At 34.5% G+C, this 21921-nt stretch overlaps 1 protein-coding gene across 13 annotated transcripts in view; it reads left to right on the top strand.

The window, feature by feature from the left end:
* The window catches only part of RALGAPA1 (Ral GTPase activating protein catalytic subunit alpha 1), a 281757-nt gene that overhangs the window by 242429 nt on the left and 17407 nt on the right, over positions 1 to 21921 (top strand). For 12 of the 13 annotated variants that reach the window (XM_045450711.1, XM_045450709.1, XM_045450708.1 and 9 more), the window contains 2 exons: positions 6112 to 6270; positions 7712 to 7839. In XM_045450711.1, the coding sequence (XP_045306667.1) occupies positions 6112 to 6270; positions 7712 to 7839 (287 nt within the window). Of the gene's footprint in view, positions 1 to 6111; positions 6271 to 7711; positions 7840 to 21921 lie in introns of those variants that run through there. The other variant, XM_045450713.1, reaches the window with a different exon arrangement.

The raw sequence follows: 21921 nt of genomic DNA, 5'->3' as shown, positions 1-21921 counted from the left end.
TTAAGTCACACATTTCAATAAAGCATTTTCAAGACTGTCTTTTTAATAGTCAGCAGTATATGTTGAGTGCCCACTCTGCTAAGGTAATTGTATACTAGATACCATGCCTATTGTTTCAAGAACCTTTTCTTAATTACTAAAAATGAATGATGCACCAGTTTGCATTCCCACCAACAGTGCAGGAGGGTTCCCATTTCTCCACATCCTCTCCAGCATCTATATAGTCTCCTGATTTGTTCATTTTAGCCACTGTGACTGGCATGAGGTGATATCTCAGTGTGGTTTTGATTTGTATTTCCCTGATGAGGAGTGATGTTGAGCATCTTTTCATGTGCCTGTTGGCCATCTGGATGTCTTCTTTAGAGAAGTGTCTATTCGTGTTTTTTGCCCATTTCTTCACTGGATTATTTGCTTTTCGGGTGTGGAGTTTGGTGAGTTCCATGATTGAGGAGTATATGATAGTGGGGTTTTTTGCTATATGTGGGTATCTGAAAGATAGGGAAAAGAATGAGGGCTCGAAGCAGTGAGTATTACTCAGTTTCAGTTTCTGCATGTTCATACCACAATTTCCTGAACTGCAAAACCTGATTAACCTCTGTGCATTCTTCAAGTACCGTAATAATCAGTTTTCTTTGTTATTTGCATTCAGAGAAATTTATTTAGAGTATTATCTTTATCATTAATTATTCATTTGTTAATTCTTTTACTCTGTCTCCTTCACTGGACTCGAAGCTTTCTGAGAGCAGAGACTATGTCTGGTTTTCTTTCACCATTGTATCTGTCTGTGCCAGCCAGCACAATGCATTTAGTCACCTCTCAGTATTTGCTAATGTATCAAGAAAGATAGGTAAGAAGGAGGGAGGGTAAGAGAGAGGCATTTTAAGAACTTATGAACTAGTGCAAGTATGTAGGATGACTTGAACATCTGACCTAGGGCAACGTTTTAAAAAAAATGAAGAGATACAGGTAAGGAAAACAGAATTGAAGACTTTCAGATTTTGATCCTAACTAATTATAATTAGTAGTTAGGTACTTTCAACAGAAATGGGGAATTCAGAGGATAACCTGATTGTGTGAAAGATGATAAGTTACTTTACATGAAATCTAGTCTCCAGCTCCATGAAATGAATGCTATTTTGTGGCATTGAGGAAATCTAGAATTGAATGTAATCTCTGATAATTGTAGAAAATGAGAACACTGTCTTAAGGTAGGCAAACATCTGATTTTCATAAAAGGACATGGAACAGTCCACTAACTACAAAAATTACTAACATTCATGAGCTCCATGTCAATGCCTGACAAAATAGGATTATTAAACAGATGGTTTGTGAGCACTTAGATAATGAAGTAGTGATCACTAGGAGCCACCATGAGTTCACCATAACAAATCACATCAAAGTAACTTAATTTGTTTTAATAGGATTACTAGACAGGGAAGGCCATAGACAGTATAAAGCATTTAGCTAAGTTGTTGTGGACAAGTTGAAGAAATGTGGTCTTAATAATAGTTCATTAAGTATATTCATGACTGGTTGTATAATCATATCTGGTGACCTAAATTAATTATCTAATGAGAGGCATATAGAGAAGTGGTTAAAGTATGGTTTTTGGAATTAGCCTGCCTGAGTTTCAGCTCTGGCTCTACCACGTAACTACTTATGTGACATGAGGCAAGTTTATCTATCTTCTTCAGCTTCAGTTCCTCACCTGTAAAAAAAAATAGGGGTAATAACAATTGTACTTACTTTGTAGCATTGTTGTTAAAATTCAGTTATGCCAAAGCACTTAGAATAGTAAGAATTTAATAAATGTTGGATATTTTTTCTTTTTTACTTATTTTTGGAGAGTACAAGCAGGGGAGGGACAGAGAGAGGTAAACAGGATCTGAAGAGGGCTCTGCACTGACAGGCTGACAGTAGTGAGCCTGAAGTGGGGCTTGAGCTCATGAACTGTGAGATCACAACCTGAGTCGAAGCTGGAAGCTCAACCTGAGCCACCCAGGTTCTTGATGTTGGATATTATTTTAACCAGGAGGAACATTGAAATGACTTGCCATATAAGGCTGTTACCCAGATTTGTCCTATTTGACATATTTATCTAAAATCTAAATAAATACACAAGAAATTGAATTTAAGAATAGCCCAAATCTGGGAAACAGAGAGCCAACACATTGAATAGCAGAACCAGACTAACAAGATAGGTTTAAAGATAATCTGAACCTGGCAAGGTAAAATTTAATAAGAATAAATTCTGTCTTGGAGAGAGCCAAACCATAAGAGACTCTTAAAAACTGAGAATAAACTGAGGGTTGATGGGGAGGGTGGGTGATGGGCATTGAGAAGGGCACCTGTTGGGAGGAGCACTGGGTGTTCTATGGAAACCAATTTGACAATAAGTTTCATATTAAAAAAAAAAAAGTAAAATAAGTAAGTAAATAAATAAATAAATAAAAATAATAAATTCTCTCTTTAATTCTAGCAGTCAGTTGTACCTGCTTAGGACTTTATACTAACAAGAATGAAGGGTTTGAATTAATCACAACTACTATTTGAGCCAACTTTGAAAAAATGCAGAAAATAATTCAGTTAACAGAACAAAGAAAGTCATCCCACTATGAGCTTACTGTACTGGTCAGAGCATGTATTAGTAATGTGTTCAATTCCAGACACCACAATTTAATAGAAACATCAATAAACTGAGGTAAATAATTCAGGATAATGAATAGCTTTGTAAACTCAAGGAGGAAGTAAGGACACATTTAACCTGGAAAAGAAAAGTTGAAATCTACGTTAGAGCAATCTTCAAATATCTGAAACGATAACATATAGAATATAGACTGGATTTCTTTGGTAAGGATCATTGTAGAAGAACAGGCTTCAGGAACGCAAATTTTAGCTTAGCATAAAGAATGTTCTAATGATTGTAGCTCTTTAAAAATGAATAGGCTGATTCATGAAGGTATAAAGTTCCCAACCCTAGAAGTATTCATTCAGATAGAAGCAGGATTACTCGTCAGAGATGTTGCAGTGGGAGTTCCCGTATGGGGCTGGAAATCAGAACTTTACTTAGGGTCTCTTTCAGTGTTAATATTCTATAATGTATTGAGGATTTCAATTTTGTACGTGTTAATTTCATTTAACTTCTTTATCTTCATGAATTGATAATGATAATCTGCTGCCTATATTATATAGCTGAATTAAAATTATTTCATCAGCATTTGAAGTGGATTTGGAAGAGTTGTTTGGTTGCCAATCATTTTACCAGATTTATCCCATAAACAGAAGTCTTGTACTCTCTTTTAGAAGTGATTAGCATCTGGGTACAAAAACATGTAGGTAGGAACTCTTTGAGAATTTTTGGAGTATAGAAAACCTGGTGAGTATACACAGGACACAACCTTGTAAGTCCTTAAGAGATAGAGAATAAATAAACATCAAATATTATATAAAGTATTCATGTCAAAGTGTCAAACACACTTCACTTCTGAAATTTCTATTAACCATTAATACTCAAAATTCATTCTTTCAGCAATCTCTCAAAAATTCCTAAGATATACATACCAATGATTAGCAATTTCTCAATTTGTGTTTATTATGTAGTAAGTTTTAAAGACTTAAAGATACAAAAACATGCCCAATCATGACAACATAATTATTTTTTTAAAAAAAGGTAAGGGATGGTCTTGAAGCTTTCCCCTCAAAATGTTTGAATATGTTTAGCATGACTTTGTTATATGTATGGTTCTTTGCCACAAGTATCTTCATTACAGCATCTCAGTAAAAATGTATTATTTTCTTCCCATTAAACTTCTATAACAGACTTTTAAGACTCTGTGGTAGATATTTGAAGACAGGCTTTGTTTATAAGATAAAACTTTAGTTGCCCTTTTCTCTCATTTCTTTAGATAAGTAGGCACTAGAAATTATAGATAGCTTTGGCAAGAGTTCAAGGGTTAATGTAGCAGATAAATAAAAGGAATTTTCTGTAAATTGAGACCTGCATTATTTCAGTTGTCTTGTCTTTCCTAACCTAACTCATTTAATTTTAAAAAGTAAATACTTAAATTCTTCCTGACAGTGTGCTCAGCTTTTACTATCGTTTATTACTTCAATTATACTTGATATCACTTAGAACAATCTGCCATTTGGAAATCTCAGTATAGCCTGGAGCTTAGTATTAGATCTGGCTGCTATTGTAACATGTACAGCATATGACATTAATGTATCAAAATTAGATTGGATCATCCCTCCTGGTTAAATTTATTTCACATTTCTTTTGTATTCAGTTAACATAAACCTATTAGGGAAGCTGACACATGGGGATGGCTGTATAGGAAGGATATTTTTAAAGTATTTTGATTAAAAAATGAAATTATAGAGCCATAGCTTTTCTAAGTTGTGTAATCTGTTTGGTTTTTTAAAATGTCACAGAGCCCAAGTACCGAATTTATATCATTCAACGGGTGTGTGTTTCGACACGTGTGTGTGTTGTGGTGTAAATAATGAAGAATTAAAACTTAAACAATATTTTGATGATTAGGCCTACCATCATGAGTTTAGAGCAATGAGTATGTTTATTGTTTCCAAAAAGGAAAAAATATTTAATACGCTTAAACCTAAAAAAGTCTCCTTAAAAGAAAATAAATATTTTTATACTATATTTCTAAAATAATAGATTCTGGTCTATAGGTTTAGCTGGATACTGTCTTTAGAGTAATAGCTACCTCTATCTTATAATCCATCGAAGTATCTGAGGGGGCATTTCTTGCTTAAGAATACAAATGTTAAAATTCAGGGATTTACCTTGTATTTTCAGATACTTTAGTGATGTTCATAGTGATTAGGATTTTCTAGATCGACTGGTGTTTGGGACTTTAGAAACCATAAGAACAATGGTTCTTGGCTTTTTTGGTATTACGTACTCCCATTTGATAGACTCTTGTCAGAAAAATACACAAATAAAATTTTGCCAAGTAATTTTCAAATATTCACAGACCCCTTGAACCTGGGTTAAGAACTCCAGGGTTAAGGGGCCCCCGGCTGCCTCAGTCAGTAGAGTGTGTGACTCTTGATCTTGGGGTCATGAGTTTGAGCCCCAGGTTGGGCACAGAGCTTACTTAAAAAAAAAAAAAAAAAAAAAAAAAAAAAAACTCCAGGGTTAAGGCTAAAGAAGAGAGCCTTTCATTAATTGGATTTGACTCCTTTTTTTGTTGTTATTTAAATGACACATTTAAACTTCTCTCTTACTCTGTGGTCTTTAAGCCAAGTAAATTACATATTTCAAAAACAAATCATTTGTATGTTAGCTCATACAAAAAATATTGATGACACCCTAGTTCTCTCTTCCAAACCTTCCCATACAATGTGTCCATTTATCTGAAAGCAGTCAAAGAGCCCATGTGAGATATGCACCAAAAATGCACTCAGATGTTGACAGTGACAGAATCCATTAATATACGAAGATAACCACATTTTATATTAAAAATACATGTTTATACAATAATCTCTATGAAGAAAACTCAAGACTAATGGGCATTAAGTTCATTTTTCTAATAACTTATTAGAAATCCAACTTTTGGATGCTTTGCTTTTTTATCATTTTAACCACCATAATGTTAACTCTCTCTGATTGCCAGAAGCCTTTGTAAGCACCACAAATATTTAAACAACATCTTGAGACTGTAACAAATTTCAAGAATCTGTTTGGAAGAATTTTGTAGGCAACATTTCATAGGCAAAGAAACCCTGGAAATTTGTTGAACCAAACAGTCGACTTTCCCTTACTTAATAGGTTATTTACCCAATTTATGAATTACCTATTTCTTTTCCTTCTCTTCCTGTTGCCTTCTTTAGGCAGTTTTACTGCTCATTAGCACTTTGAGAGAATGGTCAGAAAAAAAGGAGTAGAATCTTAAAACACTCGCTTGTTTAATTTTTTTTAATGTTTGTTTATTTTTGAGAGCGCGTGCGTGCAGGTGGGGGAGGGCAGAGAGAGAGGGAGGTTTTAATTTCTTTATCTTTTAATATTTTTTACAGTATAGTATGTTGTCAGTAGCTGTATGAAAAACTGTATGCTTTTTCTAAACACTGTGAACTATTTTGGTTTTCCAGTTGAGACATTTGGGAAATGATGAAGTACACATTGTTTGGTCAGAGCATACTAGAGACTACAGGAGAGGAATTATTCCTACAGAATTTGGTGATGTCCTTATTGTCATATATCCAATGAAAAATCACATGTTCAGTATCCAGATAATGAAAAAACCAGAGGTAAGAACTTACTATATTTTAATAATATTTTCTGAGCTCTGAATGGGTTTGTGAGTTTCTTCTTTCAGAGGGATTAGACTAGGCATCAGGTTGTGAAAACGGGGAAGTGAGACAAAGACTCGTGTAACAATGTAAATTGTGTAAGTCTGGTTCAGAAGGAGCTAAAACAGAAAAAATAGCAAGAAACTATGTTCAAATGGGAGAAGTGCCAGAGCAGAAGTTCCTTTGTACTAAGATCACAACAGGATTACCTTTTATTAAGAGGATGATTATAGTTTCCTAAAAGGTACAATAAGAAGCAATCATTCCCTTTACATCAAGAATGTATGATTCCTTTATTTTTAGTTGGTATATCTTACTAAGGAGTACATGATTATTTAATCGTGTCACTTTTAATAAATGAAAGTTCTACAAAGTATTAAAAAAATTTGTTCTGGTTGGATGTCTTATACCATAGGGTTGAAACACACTTTCAAAATAATAAAAGTGTGATAGTGTTTGGGTATCTTTCTTACTTTTTTTAAATCAAATACTTTTAATTTATAGAAAACCTAGTTTTTGACAGTTGATCATGAATCTTTAGAATTTCTTGAATTAGACTAACTTTCCCACATGTGAATTTGAGCTTACAGCCAGGTTTCTTTAGGGTTTATGTAAACCAGAGGTCAGCAAACTATGGTTCACCTCCTATTTTTGTACAGCCTACAAGCTAATAATGGTTTTTACTTTTTTAATGGGTTTTTCTTTTCTTTTTCTTTTTCTGTTTTTGTTTTGTTTCCTTGCTCCTTTACCCCCAGGTTTTTCTTTTTTTTAAAAATCAAAGAAGAATATATAACAGGGACAACATATGGGCACAAAGCCTGAAATATTTACTGTATTATCCACATCCCATGTCCTTGCCTTCAGCTGTCATCTGTACCAACCATATTCAAGTAGAATTACTTTGAAACTGTCAGTCATCTGATAAAAGTGACAGTTATCAAAATAGATTTTTTTTCTAATAAAACTATGTAATGAAGGTCTTTTAGGTTCTATAGTAAAGGTGGTCACAAAAATAATGAAAAACTAACTTGCTGCCTATGAGAATGTGTTATCTTTATTGTGTTTACTCAGTGGAAGAAAAGAAATTTATTTCCAGTGTTGAATTTTTGTGTACAGTTGAGACAACAAAAATTTGAAAATTGGCAGGGAATATAAATTATTTAGTCAGTTAAATGAAGCACAGTTCTGTTTGAATAGGAAACCATGTAGACCTTTGGCATTTTTTATTTATTGTCTTCGTGTGAATCATGGAAAAGAATTAAATTTGAATAGTATTTCTACTGAAGGAAGAACTAAAGAGGAAGTAGAAACATTTTTGTGTGCAGTGTCTTGATTGTTCTTATTTATAACAACCTTTCTTCAATATGAGTATAAAATTATGTTCTAATTTCTCAATCAGGTTCCCTTCTTTGGTCCACTTTTTGATGGTGCTATTGTGAATGGAAAAGTTCTACCCATTATGGTTCGAGCAACAGCTATAAATGCAAGCCGTGCTCTAAAATCTCTGATTCCATTGTATCAAAACTTGTATCCTTTTTAACAGTATGGTTTCTACTCTAATACATGTCTGCTTTCCAAGGTAAGTATGTCTTATGGGTCAGTACCTTTGAGTTTCTGTTCATTGATATATAGAGATAGAGTTCCTCCCCAGTGTTTGTGCTGTTGTGATATTTGAATGATGTATTTTCTTTTATACACTACTAATCAGTACTTATCTTTTGGTTAACTAATTAGGGTCCCATGCTAGGTACTCTGATACTATGCATGTATAGAAATAATCCTAACAGTCATCATAAAGTACTCAGTCTAGTTAAGGAAATATACAGTTTTTAGTGCGTGTGTTGTAACAGAGTTATGTACAGTGTTTTGGAGGTATAATGAGAAGCAGCCTCAGAAATGTGAGGATTGAATATTGAAGGATGATGAATAAGAGGTAATCAGGTGGATGAGATTAAGAAGAGCATCCCAGGCAGAGGGAACAAGATAAAGACACGGAAGTATGAGAGGACATGGAGTGTTTAAGAACATGGCTTCTGGAGGGGCACCTGGGTTGGTTAAGTGTCCAACTTCAGCTCAGGTCATGATCTCGTGGCTCGTGGGTTTGAGCCCCACGTCGGGCTCTGTGGGGAGAGCACAGAGCCTGCTTCGGATTATGTGTCTCTCTCTTTCTCTGCCCCTCCCCCATTCGTGTTCGCTTGCTCTCTCTCAAAAATAAACATTAAAAAAAAAAAAAAAAAAGAATATGGCTCCTGGAGCCAGATTTCTGGACTCAAATGCTTAGCTATCTAGCCTTGGGAATATTATTTAAATAATTTGAGCCTCAGTTTCCGTATCTATAAAATGAGGATGATAACACCTAGCTCACTGTGTTATAAGATCTGAATGAGTCAGTATGTATAAAGCTCTTAGAACAATGCCTGGGACACAGTTTTAATTGCTTTCTGAAATGAATTTCTATTTCCATATACTTTTTCTATATGATTAAAAACATTTCAATTATTTTTCTTAATAAATTGTGGATGTTAAGCTTCACAGGGAAGGCTTTTTAAAATATCCTGAGTTCTATTCCACATGAAATGGATTTATCGTAAGTCTGCCACATATATTCTCTTCTTTTGATGAAAATTGACTTAAGCAATCTGATTCCTATGTAATTTCTCATGTATTCTGACACTGTGAAATGGAATTATAGGTGGTGGATCATGGCATGATATATTGATTAAGCTTAATGACATTTATATAGCATTTCTTACTTGTGACAGTTATATCTTCACTTTAAGTTGAAAGATCAGATTTGAAGTGGTCATTGTGAAATGTAGGGATTGAGTTTATTATTTCCTGAATATCTCTAGAAAGGTAGCTAATCCTACAAGGAATGCGCAGATTATTACCCATAAGCTCATTTTATCCACATTGTCAACTCCTCTGAGGTTGTCTTTCTGATCTTGGCCTGATCCTGATGTTCATCCTAAGGTTAGTGTCCTCCGCCCTTTCATTTAAGACACAGTTGAAAGAATGCCTTAAATCTTTTGGGAAAGTGGTGAGAGAGAAATTAGATTGTAGTAGAAAATTCTGTTTGCCTCTTGTGTCATAAAACAGGAACTCCATTTATTGAGCAAACACAAACTATTTCTGGCCTGAAGTACAAATATTTAAGATGTACAACTTACCAAGTAGTTAAAAATGCAAAATAAAAGTGTTGGGGGCTATGACTTAATTTCTTTTTCCTGCACCTAAGTTTATACTCTTTTGAGAACTATTTCAGATTTACATGTTACACTAGAGGTATGGTGGCTAGATTTGCAGTTAGAAAATAATTATTTTAATTCAAGCTCTGCCTTGTAATCTTGGTCTAGTCATAGAATCTCTAGACCTCACTTTCTTTGTCTGTAAAAAAAGATAATACCCATCACAGAATTATTGTCAAGATTAGATGAGGTAATGAATTTGGATATGCTTAGGAAATGAAATAAGGTACATTATTTTGTGCAGTGATTCTGTTATGTGTAAAGATTACAGTCAATATAAAACAACTCTACCCAACACCAAGGAATTGCCTAATTGAGTTTTTATGTTTGGTTGGTTGGTAGGTTAATTGACTGGATTGGATTTTCAGGCCTATTTCACGAAGTTCTTAATAGTTAATCTTGCTGAGACATTAATAGATACAACATTGGAGAAAATTTCTAAGATGAGAGATAATTTCAGATGTAAAGAGTAAACATGAACACTATTTACACAGCCAATAAGAGCAATTTCCATCAGCAAAACCGCTTCTGGAACACACAGAATAAAAACATAAAATCAAATCAAAGATATTTTTCTTGACTTGGAAGCTTGAATTTAGAAGCCATATGGAAATTATTTCCCCATACTACTTAAGAATATAATAAAGATACTCTTAGCCTTTGCTAATCTGAAAAATAAATAGTCATCTTTTACAAAGATTCATAAAGTTCTATATTAATTCTAAGTATCAGGGAAAATGATTTCACACAGGTAGATTGCTTGATTTTTCAATGAAACCTTATATACTAAATTACAACTAGATGTTATTAAGATCTTGAATTACAGATGTCTTTTAATTTAAAAAATATATATATATATTTCAGAAATACATTAAATTTTACAATGTATGTTTTTTGACAAATCCAGGTAAGTTCCCATTAAGGAAAAAAAATCACGTGTCCTAAAACAGATCAATAGAATTTAACAGAAATTACAAAAGAAACTGAAATAGAAGTAGGCTTTGAAAACCACCAGTTACTACTTTAATAAGAGAAATAAGAGGATAAAAGAATATGTAATAAACTCACTTATATTTGGATAATTGTACTGCTGCGTTAGTTATTTTATGCCCAGTGAAAGTACCCACTAAGATTCCACAGCATAAATTGTGCTATTTATGATCATTAAATACAGTTTAAATTTTATCCTGGGAACATCTTCTGTAACTATGAATCTAATGTTGTTCACTAAATGAGGACAATATTGATTGTCATATGCTGTCCAAATCGATCATGCTGGCAGCCAGAATTACAGTAATCTGTCAGTATTGATGACTGTCTTTCAAGCTTTGAAACCTCTCCTTCACTTCACTTGTCATTTCTTGCATTACTTGTACTTGAAAAACATTTTCTTGCAACCTTGGTCTTTGTCAGCTAGGGGCTTTTTTTTTTTTTTTTTTTTTGTCTCGAGCTCAATTTGTTGGTTTGATCATGCAATTAGAATTGAAATGCAATGCTGGAGAGGAAGAATAGGCAGATTCTGGGTAACCATTGGCCCTGAGGGGAATTTTAGGTTGATCTTAGCCATCATTTGTTAGTTAACCTGTGTGTGTGTGTGCGTGTGTGTGTGTGTGTGTGTGTGTGCACGCGCGCAGGTTGGGATTGGGTTGTTTCTTTTGGCTTTTTTGTAGTGGGAATAATAATTACAAAGTACTAATTTCATGATCTTAGCTATCATGACTCTATACATAAAGTAAAAATTTAAAAGCAATTATTTGTTATGATCCTAGAGACATTTCAAGTATGTACAAATGTTAAATATGATGCTATCATGTATGTACTGTCTCTTTTTTTTAACATGAGATTCATCATACAAAGAAATTTTTAGAAGTTACAGTATATAATCATGTTGTATTAGGGTTCTCAGAGAAACAGAATCAATTAGATGGAAGTGTATACCTAGATAGAGAAAGATTAATTTTAAGGAATTAGCTCACATGATTGTGGGGACTGGCAAGTCTGAAACCTGCAGGAGTTCCTAGCTAGAGTTGATATTGTAATCTGTGTCAGAAGTCATCTGGAGGTAGAATACCTTACTTCTGTGGGGACCTCAGTCTTTTCTCTCAATGCCTTTGATTAATTGGTTGAGGTGCACCCACATACGTGATAGAGGTAATCTGCTTTACTCAAAGCCTCTGATTTTAATTTTTTTTTTAATATTTATGTATTTATTTTGAGGGACAGAGAGAGTGAGCATGGGAAGGACAAAGAGGAGAGAGAAACAATTCCAAGCAGACTCTGTGCTGTCAGAGCAGAGCCTGATGTGGGGCTTGAACTCACGAACCATGAGATCATGACCTGAGCTGAAATCAAGAGTCGGTCACTCAACTGAGCCACCAAAGTCTCTTGATTTTAAATGGTAATTGCCTCTAAAAAAATAACTTCACAGCAACATCGAGACTGGTGTTTAACCAAAAACTGGATACCATGATCTGGCCAAGTTGATGTAAAATTAACCATCTCACATGTCCCATTTTTCTTAAATATTTCTTTTTAACCTTTTTTACTGTAAAATATAATTTGAGAAAAGTACATAAATTCTAAATGTCTTATATGGTGCATAATTATTGTTTAACCACCACCAGTTCAAGAGATAGAACTCTTTCTCTTCTATCAAAAATATTTACTGGGGCGTCTGGGTGGCTCAGTTGGTTAAGCATATGACTTTTGATTTCAGCTCAGGTCATAATCTCACGGTTTGTGAGACCAAGTCCCACATTAGGCTCTGCAGTGACAGCAAGGAGCCTGCTTGGGATTCTCTCTTTCCCTCTCTCTCTGCCCCTCCCCCACTTGCATGTGCACACATACACTCAAAATAAATACTCTCTCTCAAAATAAATAAACTTAAAAAAAATTACTGATCACTTTTATGATTGTAGTAAAGATTTGAGAGACATGTAGAGACAAATCACAGTTGAGCCTTGAACAACATAGGTTTGAACTGTGCAGGTCCACTTATATGTGGATTTTTTTTTCAATCAATACTGTATACTATTGTAAATGTATTTTTTCTTATGGTTTTCTTAACTTTTTTTTCTAGCTTACTTTAAGAATACAGTATGAGGGGCACCTGGGTGGCTCAGTCAGTTAAGCATCCGACTTGATTTTGGCTCAGGTCATGATCTCATAGACATGAGATTGAGCCCTGTATCAGGCTCTGTGCTGAGCACAGCAAGGAGCCTACTTGGGATTCTTTCTCTCCCTCTCTCTCTACCTGTCTCCCACTCTCTCTCAAAATAAATAAATAAACATATAAAATATAGGGGCACCTGGGTGGCTCATGGGTTAAATGTCAGACTTAGCAGGTCATGATCTTGCAGTCCATGGGTTCAAGCCCCACACTGGGCTCTGTGCTGACAGCTCAGAGCCTGGAGCCTGCTTCGGATTCTGTGTCTCCCTGTCTCTCTGCACCTCCCCAACTCATGCTCTGTCTCTCTCTCTCTCAAAAATAAACATTAAAAAAAATTTAATGTATACCTCTGTTTTAAAAAATAAAGTATGAAATGCATATAATATACAAAATACGTGTTTATCAACTGTTACCAGTAAGGCTCCTATCAGCAGTAAGCTATTAGTAGTTAAGTTTTGGAGAAGTCAAAAGTTATACACAGATTTTAGGGCTACATGGGGTGTTGGTAACCTACACGTTGTTGAAGGGTTCAACTGTAGATGATAATTGTTTCTCCAATAAGCTTATAATTTAATAGGAGAGAGGATAATGTAAATTAATAATTATAACACAAGATAAAATATAAAACAGGATAGTAGAGTTATAAGATAAAATGCTCTAGGAGTTCCAAAGAAGAAGTCATTGCTTTCAAAGTAAGAAAATAAGGGAAGAATGCATAGAATATCTGGGCCTCAGAGGATGAGATTTTAGTAGATGGAATGCAGTATGTATGTTATAATTCTTGTAATTTGTATTTTGGGGCTTTATGTGTATGTATGTATGCATGCATGCATATATATACATATGTGATATTCTGAAATACTCAGTATGGAGGATATTATAAAGTTAAATGGCATTCTTAAAAAACACATTCTTCCTAGGTTTAATATTCTTTCATGCTGAACCAATATTATTTGATTTCTTCTAATCTGTTTAGATTTGACCTTTTTGTAAATGCCAGAATTGGGTTTCTGTTTAACTTTATCAGACAAATTACCAGAAGTCAATGATCATTCTTCAATTAGTCACAGTTTGTTATCCCTGCAGTTCAACTACTCAAATGTAAAGAACTTGTTGCAAAAGTATGAGAGCCAAAATGAAATGAAATGTAATTGATTGGCTCCACTAATGTAGTTTGCCATTCATTGTGATAGAACATTATAAAACCTCTTAGGGAGGCCCATCAATATTGCTGCCATTTCGTGTTAAGAAGAAAGTGAGTTTATTGAGAAACTACATAATTTTATGTATACTGTGTTTTGAAGATTATTTCTTCAGAAAGATAATATTCATAAATATGGACTGTCCTTAATTTATAAATTATATTTTAAAGTATGGAAGCTGATTGTTGGGAAATCAGCCTGGGCTTCTGAGTCCAGAACCACTTAATAAGTGTATCACTGTCTTTGTCTAATTTTATTTTAATCTGTAAAAAAAAGAGTACCAAACTCAACCCTGTTACAAGGATTAGGTGAAATTATCTAGATGAAGCACTAAGCAGCCTGTCATGTGGCAAGAGCTCAGAAAATGGTAGCTACCTCGTACTTGATGGTGATATTATTATCCTCTATACTGGAGATACTCCTCTAAAACACAAATATAAGTATACTAAAAGACTTGTGATGGCTCGACCGTGTACTGCAATTCTTATCTGAATTCTTTGGCTACGTGCAAGCAGTTGTTCCTAGCTTATTAACCCTCCCAACCTCATATTTCTCACTGTAGTTTTGTCAAACATACCTGTACTCCTTCCAGCTCTGCCCCCCCCCATCCTTGTGCTCATCTCCCACCACACTGACACCCAGGACACCCTACATGGGTCTAGCTAGACCATATTTATCATCCCTAAATGCCCTTCTCTTTTTCTCTGTTTTTGCCCCAAGAATGCTCTTCTCTACTGTCTTCCACCTAATATACTCATTCTGTATGACCCAAAGTAACTTTGTAAAAAAAAAAAAAAAAAAAAAAAAAAAAAAAAGATTTCCTTCTAGTCTTAAAACATTTGTTATAGGACTTACCATGTGTGTGCACATAGAGTCTCACTTAAACTGGTTTTACTGACTTTCAGCACAGCAGTAAGTGGCTAGCAATTTGGGTAATAGTACAGGGTAGGGTAGATGGATTCATGGGTAGATTATTCATGGGTAGATTAACTATTCATTTTTTCCTTTTAACAAAATTTCTACTCATTTCCCAATGTACTTTTAAAAACAAGTTCTTTGTTTTTGTTGTTATAATTTGTGGTTTATATTAGCCTAGGCTACAACTCTAAGAGCATGCTGGAAACCTAAGAGCAATAGAAACTATCTGATAACATGACCAAGCCAGAATAGGGTAGACACAAGAGTGCTGTATTTTGACTGATTCATCATTATATTTTTATTAGAGAACATGTGGTTTAATGAAAATGATCAGAGATCAATAATCAGTGAGGTTTTTCCATCCACTTATTAAAGTCAGAGGAAGGGGAGGGAAGGCAAGATCTGTCAAGGAGAAAACGGAGCTAAGACACTTGTGTCTTGATGAAGTGACAGATATCGTCTTAGGAAGAGTACGATTTGGTGTCCCTCACACACAGCCCCCAAGGAGGAAGGCAGCCATGGCTGTAGTCCTGAAGGCTTATACTTGCTGCTGAATGGCAAGGAAGGCAGCAGCCACAGGAGAGCTGTGGGGGGTGGCGGTAGGAGTGTACATATTACTGAGGTCTTTAGTTTTACTTAAACCTTTGCACCACCTACGTCACTGATTCATTCCATTAGGAGCCCTCAATATCTTGTAAGTGCCATTCATTCTACCTACTTTCTAAACGAAAGTCTTAAACTTCATGGACAAACTGGTTATTTGTTACAAACTCTAAGATTTATGATTATGGTCATTCATACTTCAAAAAAGAGAAAATGGTTCTTTAAATAAAATGCCTTATCCACTAAGTGATCCAGGTTTTGTGGCTTTTGAAGTGCTTGCAGCCCTTGTGCCTTTGATATTAATCATTGTAGTAGGAACTCTCCAAGAGCTGACAAAGGTACTTATTTACTTAACAATGTGCTCTGTCATGGGAGCCGGCTTCAGTCTCCTGTGTTAAAGACATGGGCACTGCTATTGAAGATTGTTTTTTTTTTAAGCTTGTAATTAAGCATCCCTCTCCCCTGACCTGGATTTTACTGCCAAACCTTATAGTCTATGTATGCACACAGAGTAATTATTTACACAGGAACCCTGGATATGTGCAACATTTCTATTATGACTCTAATGTATTCTTGTATCACTTTTAATTTGTTCAGCTGTTCTTTTTAAGGAATAGCAATAAGGGCCTATTGATGATGTTAGTGGTATTTTGAGAGGCTTCCTTACAGTCAGTGTGGGAATATTTTATTGTATACCTTTAAAGGTGTTAGTTTAGGTCTAGCTAATCTGCCTTTGTCCTTTCAAAAAGATATAAAAGCAGTAAATATAAATCTCTCTGATACATAATGAATTTTTGATAATAATGAAACTTATTCTATAGAATTGAACCAATGTCTGAAAATAGCATCTTAATGTTCTCTAGAGATTATCATTTTACTAATGTAGACCAATAATAATTACTTTTCCTATATTTAAACAATGGGAGCTCACAAAAATGACTTCAGTATATGACCAACTTCTATTTCTATTATCATTGTATTAATTATACAGATATTTTCAATTGTTATTCTCTACCAAAAACATTCAATACACCAATGACAAATTTAAGTATTAAAAAAAAAAGCTATATTGAACAACAGCAATGACTAAGTATGTTTAAGATCCTTTCAGAAATAAATAAAAATCTATGAAATAAGTCATAAAAGGGGGGGAAAAGTGATTATCTCAATAGAAGTTGAATGGCATCTGATAATGGCATCCAACCTTGTTCATGTAAGGGAAAAAAGAAAAAGTCTATATTTCTTCATCCCAAAAAAGCAATTTTGGATCTTTCATTTTTTTTCACCAAGTATTTATTGACTACCTTCTATATGGGAAGTGGTGTGAGAGAAAAGCTAGGGGTAGCAAGATAGTTACTGCTTTCATGGAGCTTACAGTCTGGTACAGGAGAAAGAGAGAGCCCTGTGGGTGAGTAGGTAGGTATGGGGATAGGTAGATGGATGAAAGAATGAGTGAATGAATGAAATGCCCTCTGATGAGGAGTCCAGCAATAGTGATACCTACAAAATAAGATGGTAAAGATGATTAATTTTATTACAGTGGGAGAGGATAGTAGGGAGGAAGAATTAGGAATGGTTTTACTGAGGCATGAAGGGATAAAAGTGTAATGTGGCTAAGAAACACAAGGAGTTCCTCACTACCAGGTGATATAAAACAAAGGGAAGGGGCGCCTGGGTGGCTCAGTCGGTTAAGCGGCCGACTTCAGCTCAGGTCACGATCTCGCAGTCCGTGAGTTCGAGCCCCGCGTCGGGCTCTGGGCTGATGGCTCAGAGCCTGGAGCCTGCTTCCTATTCTGTGTCTCCCTCTCTCTCTGCCCCTCCCCCGTTCATGCTCTGTCTCTCTCTGTCTCAAAAATAAATAAAACATTAAAAAAAAATTTAAAAAAAAAAAAAAAAACAAAGGGAAGAGTAATGGCAGCTGAGGTCAAAACTAGAAAATGTAGTCAAGCAGAAAAATCAAAACCAAACCATAAACTTGATTTTTTAATGTTACTACCAAAAATATAACAGCCGGTGTCTAAGGTGACAGTTCCTTCTGCTTTTATATAATTTTCACCTCTTGAATAGCAGAGCACAGCTTGAATGTATTTTCCTTTTATAGTAAAGCCTTTCTAAAATAAGTTAGATTATTATTTAAAGTATTTTTATACTTAAGTATACAGTAATTGCCAGGCTAATAACTAGTATTTTTCTTAATGAGACTAAGAAGTTCTCTAAGTGTTTTGATAATATTTACACATATCTGCCATTTCAAAAAGGCACTTGAGATTTTCATAATCTTGTTATATGATAGACTTATATTTTTGCATAACAGGCCTTCTTTACACTTTTCCTGTAAAGTACTTTTATACATTGTTGTGCTTTTACACATTATTATACTTTGTTACTGATGAATGAAGTGTTTTTTGATTTTTTGGTTTTTTTTTTTTTTATCCTAGTCTGATAGTACATTGGCTTCACAACAAAAATAGCAAAGGAAAGGAAAGCGCCTCACCATCTCTTACCTGCTTTGTCGAATCCAGAGTGGCAGTGTGGTCTACATATGCCAACCTTTTTTTGTTTGTTTGTTTAGAGAGAGAGCATGAGTGGGAGAGGGGCAGAAAGAAAGGGAGACAGAGAATCCCAAGCAGGCTCCGTGCTGTCTGCACAGAGCCCAGTGTGGGGCTCAATCCCATGAACCGCAAGTCAACAGGAGCCAAAATTAAGAGTCTGACGCTCAACTGACTGAGCCACCCAGGCGCCCCTACATATGCCAGTCTTAACAACTGGTTCATATCATAGTGTAACAGAAAGAAGGTAGAGAACTCTATTGGGTATTGAGCAAAAAGTCTTTAAAAATAACAAAACTTGGGGCGCCTGGGTGGTTCAGTCAGTTAAGCAGACTCTTGATTTCGACTCAGATCATGATCTCACAGTTTGTGGGATCAAGCTTCACACTGGGCTCTGCACTAACAGCGTGGAGCCTGCTTGGGATTCCCTTCCTCCTGTCCCTGTGTGTGTGTGTGTGTGTGTCTCTCTCTCTCTCTCTCTCTCTCTCTCTCTCTCTCAAAAATAAATAAAGAAAAAATAAAAAATCATAGAACTTGAAGTTTCTTTACTTCCATCTTTATTAAATTCTTACCTGTGATAGAACAGGGATTTTTTTTTTTCTCTGTTAAACCCTTACTTTTTTTTTTTGATTGGTGATTAAGGTGCACTGGTATGTTCATATTATCATTCACTACACCTACTACATATTTTACAAGTTTTATTTTAGTCTTTGTTTAATATAAAAACAGATTTAGATGCTATTTGGGGATTTCAGATAGCAAAGAATGAAGGATGTAAAGCTGAAATTAGTCTTTAACCTTGTTTGACATAGGAATTGCAGTGCTTTTAATCCATTCTTTTCCTTTTACTAAACATAAGGGCTTTTGCCATTGAATTTTTAATAACTCAATAATGGAATTAAAATTAAACTATGGGTCACAAATCTCCCCCATTTTCTTCTAACTGCTTTTTCCTCTCAAACACTAGAATACAGCCTATTTAAATCTTAACTTTTGCTTGCCAAACCACTGTTACCGTCCATCTGTTCATGCCAATTGTAAAGAAGGTTCGGTTTTTAGTGAAGCTTTGCATTTCACATAAGGTATGTGAAGTGAAATTTCACAAGGGACATGATGGATCCTGATTCTTAGTGATAAACCTTTGGGGCCATCAGGGTTGGCATATGGTCCAGTATGATATGAAGGCTTGGGTTCCCTGGCTTCACTTCTTTGGCGTGAAGCTGATAAAACCTGGCTCTTGAGTATTATTTCACTGGACACCAATCATGGGCAGCAGGAACTGCCCATTTAACTCTCTGTGGGAAGGAAGCCCAGAGAGCATTCACAATGGTACCATTGTCGAGTTGCAAACTGCTCTGAACAGCTTGACAGCACTAGGGAGGAGGGGAAGGGGTTGCTTTACTAATTGCTGTTCAGAAAAGAGAAGGAGCAAAAATAGCTGTTGTAGAACTGATGTTTCTACATTTACTGTCTTGATAGGAGTGTTGACTTTTATTTAGCACATACCTACTATCAAAAAGAAAGCAAATAAATATATTTAAGCAACCACCTGGAGTAATGCCTTGTTAACATGCCATTATCTATTTTAAACCCACCAGATTATAGCAGAGCAAAAGTCAGTTTAGCTTTATGATATTTTTATGTTTAGATACAAACTATATTTTTTTAATCTTCACAAAAATTTTTTTTGAATTTAAAAGAAGGGAAAATGGATTAAAAACCACCACAATTAATGTATCAGATAAAGTTAATTTCCTTTATACTATGCTTTTTAGAATTCCCAAATATCATCTGAATACCTATAAGCTGTATAATGTAGAAATGCAAATTAATCTTATGCATAACAATTGCAAGTGCTAAAATAATCATTATAGAAAACTAGTCAGCAAATCTTAAGGTTAAATACCAGATTTATTATTTAAATGGGTAGCTGGTAACTATTTCAGTCACTCCTGGTTCTCTCTCCTTGAAGTCTGTTTTGAGTATCTTTAAAAATACGAGGGTTTCCCTTTTTAAGAAGCATTGTGGGCCATGATATTTGTATAAACACTACTCTTGGTGTTTGCATTTTCTGGTCAGTCAAATCAAGCAGTTGGTGGTTCTGATGCAAAGAAACAATGATCTACAACCAATCCTAAAAAAAAATTAGAGCTTTTTTAGGCCTACAGTATATTTCCATAGATGATTATTTCATCTGAACTTAAGGTGACCAAATTATATTGCAATATTATACCTTATGCAACAACATGTCCTTTAAAAGGATCAGAGAGATATTTTCAGAAAACTTTTTTAGTTTATAATTTTTTTTTAATGGGATGCTCTTGCTAAGTTGGTGGAAAATCAAATGCATGTTTTGTGAAATGGTAACAGTCTGTAAAAGGTACTAGTGGTCCATCTCCTCATGTCCCCTTAAATGCTTTTAGTAAATGGACACCAGTGCAGTATTTCAAAACCAGTAATTCATTGAATGCCCATTCTTCCTTTTACTGCAGAGTAGATTATATTTAAGTCAAGATTAATGGGTAGATTTTGATGTTAAAGTCCAGTCTCTAAGCCCATCATTCCCTAGGGGCATATAGTGCATTAGTTTAAGCCAATATACTGTTTATCATAGATTCTATGACACAGTCTTAAATGACAGTTTGTTGTACTTTGTAACTACTTACCATGATAATAAATCACTTTTTCTGTACTCCTGATAATTACAGCATTTAAACAAAATCTTAATTAAGTTAGTACATATTTAGGGAGAGATAACACGTAAGTAATTGTACACTGTAAAATTTCACTTATTTAGTAATTTTTTTCCCTTTTGCAGTCTTCTAACAAGAGTCCAAGTTTAGTATTTAGTTCAAACACGTAAGTTCATTTCCTCAACTTTAATGTATTGAAATTTTTGTTCCCAAAAGGAACAATACAGATTGTTTCTAGTCATCCCCCAATGTTTTTTAAACTCTTAATCTAATACTTGTGATTCTGAAGCAGTTCTGTTGACTGTGAAAGTCTTGTTATTATGTACGATAACATTTTTAAGTACATCTTACCAAGAATGAAAGTCTAAAATTTTAACTTCATATTAAATTTGAAATCTAGGTAACTTAGTTGTTCTTTTAGATGTTTTACTTCATACAACTTTCATGAAAGTGGAATAGATACACATATTCCATAATCATATTAGTGCTTTTTAGAAACCATCAGTGATTATTGGATTATTAAATCAGGAAGGATTTTTAGAACCTTTAGGGAGGTTTAAATTTTTAATCCTATTTATTTAAGGTTAATCTTTTTAAACGTATTTACATGAACTTTGGTAGAATTGGGCTTATCAACTTTTTACTTAATGTTTTCATTTAGTAATTGGCTGATTTATGAGCAATTATATATGGTCCAAATTTTATTCAACTCCAGCTTTCAATAATAGGACTATCCTCACACTGCCTTAGCACCTGTTAAGGATTTTGAGTCATCTGGCAGCCCATGGGACTTAGATAAAGAAGTACCAGGTGTCCTGCCTGTCTCCTAATTGAGACGCAGTGAAAACAATATAGACTTGGCAGTATGGTTAAAAGGATGGATTAAAGCCCAGCTTTGTCTACTTTGACAAATCACAGCTTTTCCCTCATTGCGTAGTGGCAACTACTAAAGAATTTGATTAATATAATGCATCATAAAAATCATACACAATAATTTGTTATGACCTGTTGCAGACTTTCAGAAGAATTTCTATTAACATAGTACAAATAAACAATATTAATACCAAGATTTGTTCTATTGGAATTTTATTTTTACTGAATATGAGCTACACTGCATGTTTCTTGATGAAATTAGCTACTGTAAGAAAGAAATGGACTATTAATTTACCAGATGCTTTATAATGTAAGCAAGTATATTACTTTCATCTTATAGGTGAGCCATGCCTA

This window comes from Leopardus geoffroyi, chromosome B3 (genome assembly GCF_018350155.1).
Source record: "Leopardus geoffroyi isolate Oge1 chromosome B3, O.geoffroyi_Oge1_pat1.0, whole genome shotgun sequence".
NCBI lineage: Eukaryota > Metazoa > Chordata > Mammalia > Carnivora > Felidae > Leopardus > Leopardus geoffroyi.
The sequence above is the reverse complement of the archived record's forward strand: the minus strand, read 5'-3'. Positions and strand labels throughout refer to the sequence as shown.